Source organism: Fusarium pseudograminearum, chromosome 4 (genome assembly GCF_000303195.2).
Source record: "Fusarium pseudograminearum CS3096 chromosome 4, whole genome shotgun sequence".
In the NCBI taxonomy this organism is placed as follows: Eukaryota; Fungi; Ascomycota; class Sordariomycetes; order Hypocreales; family Nectriaceae; genus Fusarium; species Fusarium pseudograminearum.
This window is the reverse complement of record NC_031954.1, coordinates 3,321-7,199: the sequence shown is the minus strand read 5'-3', so window position 1 is coordinate 7,199 and position 3,879 is coordinate 3,321. Positions and strand designations below refer to the sequence as shown.

At 21.3% G+C, this 3,879-nt stretch overlaps 1 protein-coding gene across 1 annotated transcript, besides 11 other annotated features; it reads left to right on the top strand.

The window, feature by feature from the left end:
* Positions 1–150: a repeat region.
* A 303-nt stretch (positions 151–453) lies between these two features.
* Positions 454–601: a repeat region.
* Positions 523–1,557, top strand: FPSE_09870 (uncharacterized protein; the record flags this gene model as incomplete). Its single annotated transcript, XM_009262987.1, has 9 exons — positions 523–527; positions 606–632; positions 795–813; positions 864–887; positions 943–952; positions 1,037–1,043; positions 1,105–1,111; positions 1,435–1,441; positions 1,546–1,557. Coding segments are annotated over 9 exons (118 nt in total), but the record flags the coding sequence as incomplete, so codon positions are not given.
* Positions 533–611: a repeat region.
* Positions 649–779: a microsatellite.
* Positions 1,155–1,274: a repeat region.
* Positions 1,288–1,333: a repeat region.
* Positions 1,509–1,529: a repeat region.
* A 349-nt stretch (positions 1,558–1,906) lies between the features above and the next one.
* Positions 1,907–1,932: a repeat region.
* Positions 1,933–2,054: 122 nt separating this feature from the next.
* Positions 2,055–2,101: a repeat region.
* A 577-nt stretch (positions 2,102–2,678) lies between these two features.
* Positions 2,679–2,699: a repeat region.
* Positions 2,700–3,223: 524 nt separating this feature from the next.
* Positions 3,224–3,277: a repeat region.
* The last annotated feature ends 602 nt before the right edge of the window (positions 3,278–3,879 follow it).

Below are 3,879 nucleotides of genomic sequence, written 5' to 3'. Positions count from 1 at the left end.
ATATTTTTATATTAAAATATATAGAAAATATAAATATAAATAATAATATTAACTAATTAGAAACTTTTTATAATAATAAAGATAATATTAAAGCTTTTTAATTACTTTAATATTACTTCTTTATACTTATTTTAATCTAATTATATATTACTATCTATAATAACCTAATAGTAAATTATAACCTTATTTCTTTATATTTAATTCTATAGCTATAAATTACCCTCTTTTTTTCTTTTTTTCCCTTATAATCTTTTTCCTCTTTTATATTACTTTTACTATTACTATATATTAGCCCTCTCTAATAAGACCTACCTCTCAGCTTAATATATAATATATCCTATATTAAAGCTATCTAATATATCTTCTATAAGGAATACTTTTAACTCCTAGATAAATAGTATTAATATAAGTATTTAATATATCTTATTTACCCTCTCTATAGTATAATTCCTCTTATAATAGTAATTAACTATTATTAGTTAATATTACTCTATATACCTAATATATTAAATTTCTAATAAGATATAGTAAGTTTTTAATTTAATATAAAATATCTTATTATATTAGTAATATTAATATCTTATCTAATTATTTATATTAACTAGCTAATAGAGAAATAATAATCCCTAAAGGTAAGAAATACCTTTAATATTATAAAAATAGGTTTACTTATACTAATATATAAATATAACTTATATATATCTTTTATTTATTAATAATAATATATAGATTTATAATAAATATATTACCTATAGCGCTTAATAGATATATTTATATATTTTAATATTCTTTAGGGATTAAAACCTCTTTTAGGTAAATATTACTATAAATAGTATATTTAAATCTCTACTAATATACTTTAGGTATATAAGTTTTTCCGCTTTAAAGTAAAAGTCTCTAAATATATTTAGAGTATTTTAAAAGTTATATTAAGGCAATAAGGTATTATAAAGTAAGTAAAGGAGCTAGGTATTTAGGAATTACCCCTTAAGGGTTTAATACTAATATAAAGAGAGATAATACTAAGGAATAATAGATAGAAAGTTAATTTTAACTTTAATTAAAGGGTCTAATATTATTAGCTATTAATAACTAATTAATTAGGTAAAAAGTAAAATATAAGACTAAAAAGTATAGTCTTTACTTATCTATAGTATTTATATAGAATATATATTATATATAAACCTATTATATAGGATTTTCTCTATTTTAAAAAAAACTTATATTTAATTTAAAGGTTTTTATATTAAATTACTTAATTAGATAAATAAATAGCTAAATCTGCAGTTATATAGGTTAATTTTAATATTTAGATATTAATTTAAATTATTAAGACTATAAATTTCTATAAAAGGAAAGCTTAACTTTATCCTATTAATAATATATAAGATTAACTAATTAGATAAGAGAATAGCTAGTCTTATAATTCTATAGGTTAATAGTAAGGTTTAAATACTAGCCTATCCTAATAAGACTTTAAATTTCTATAGAATAAAAACTTAACTATCTTAAATAAATATTATAATAAACTACCTAATTATATAGAAAGATAGCTAGCTTTATAGTTTTATAAGTTAATTATAAGGTTTAAATATTAATCTATCTTAATTAGACTTTAAACTTTAACCTTCTAGTAAAAGTAAACCTAATATATAAAATAGTATTAAAAGTAACTTAAACTCCTAAAAACTATCTAATTATATACCTTTAGCCTTAATAAAGCTAATTTTATCCTTAAAACCTTCTATCTTATGCCTTTTACTTTAGTTAAACCTAATATATTTACTTTAAGCCTTAAGTTATTATACTTAAGTAAGCTAATTTAAGGCTTAGCTACTTACTATATTAAAGTATAGGCTAAGATTTAAGTAGATTATACTATCTTAATAATCTGGCTTAATTAGACTTATTAAAATAAATATAATATAATTACCTTATAGTAGACTTTAAGTCAACTTATTATTACCTTTAATATTAATATAAAATTGCTCTCTAAAGTTAACTAATATAACCCTTATACCTAATAGAGCCTAAGCTATATAGCTAGCTAGCCCTATATTAATTAGTAAGTTATAAATATTAATATATTATATATTAATAAGGGTAAAAAGTATATCCTTTACTCTAGTCCTTTAAGGTGCCTATATAAGGGCCTTACTTAATATTAAGCTTAATATAAGGCTTAATATAAGGCTTAGTATATTACTTAATATGCGGCTTACTATACGGCTTAGTGTATAGCTTAATATATAGCTTAGTATATAGCTTAGTATATAGCTTACTGTATAGCTACTATAGCTTAAGTCTATTAGAGAGGTAAACTTTAGACTTCTATTAAGGGATATCTAATTAGTTATATCTTATAAGTTTAAGATATTACTATCTCCTAGCTCTAAAAGCTTTAAGCTACTAACTTTAAAGGTAGACTTAAAACTAGGCTAATAGTTATTATAGCTAGTCTTATCTTTCTCTTTCCTTACTGCTGCCTATTATTCCTAAATATACTTTAATAAATATAGTATAAAAAGTAAAGTACCTTAAGCCCCCTATAGAGACTATTTAATAGGTATTAATATAATTAGTAATATTACCTCTAGTATCTTTAAGTTAGATCTTAGCTTATTAATTAGTATAAAGCTATTATAAGGCTAATTCTAAGAACCTTACTAATTAGAAGCTTTTAATATTAATAATATAAAGGGATATATCTAATTAGGTAGCTTTAAAGTCGATAATACTTAGGGAGGTATTTAAGTAGGCTTACTTAAAGTCTAAGGAGGCTTACTTAGGATTTAACTAGCCTATATTATCTTACCTTTAGACTTAAGAGATTTAGAGTCTAGCTTAAGTTTAATAGGAGTTATTTTTATATTAATATTAGCCTATATTAAAAGTATTCCTTAGAATTAAATACCCTAGTTATAAAAGGCCTAAGATAGGTAAAATAATATAGCCTAAAAGGTAGGCTAAAAGGGTAGGATTTATAGGAACTTATAGATAGAGGAAGGTCCTATTACTTCTTAAGGAAATAGCATTAGCTGATAATAAGACTAGCCCCTTTAAACGCTAAAGGTAAGTTTAATTAGTATTAGACCTTTAAAATCGGTATATAGGTCCTTAATAGGGAAACTAGAAGTTATTTCTAATATAATCTATTTAATTAGATTCCTATTAAATAGTAAAACCTATTTAGTTATAATAATACTATCCTCCTTTACTATAGTATATATTATCTTATTATCTTTTATATTAATATTATTAAGGTAAAAATAAAAAAGGAAAGCCTTAATAAAACTTAATGCATTAAAAGACTTAACTGTAATTATAAATAGCCTATCCTAATTAAATCTAATAACCTAATTATTAAATAGAAGAATAAGCTTTATTAATACCTTAATAGATTATTAATCTATAAATTAAAGGGTATAAGACCTATATATCTCTATTATCTCTTTTACTATATATTTAACTAGTTTATATAGAAACCGGAAGATTATAAAGATATAAAGAGGTCTATAGGATATATTATTTAACTATAGTATTAGTAGCCTTTAGAAGATATTAAAACTATATAGTAAATTACAGCTAGCTAAAAGTTTATACTATATATAAGTAATATACTTAATGCGTTATACCTAATTAGGTTTAAATATATTAAAATAGTAAAAGTCTCTTTATATATAGTCTTAAATAAATAATATCTAATATTTATAGCTAGTATAATAGATAATACTAATAAAGAACCTCTTAATATATATATAAGTATAAAGCTCCTTAATAGAACTAAAGCTATAGTAGACCTAGTAATCTATCTTATAGTAGATAGGAAGAAATATAGGCTAAATAGGCTAAAAGTCCCTATTTAGCATAAAGATCTTA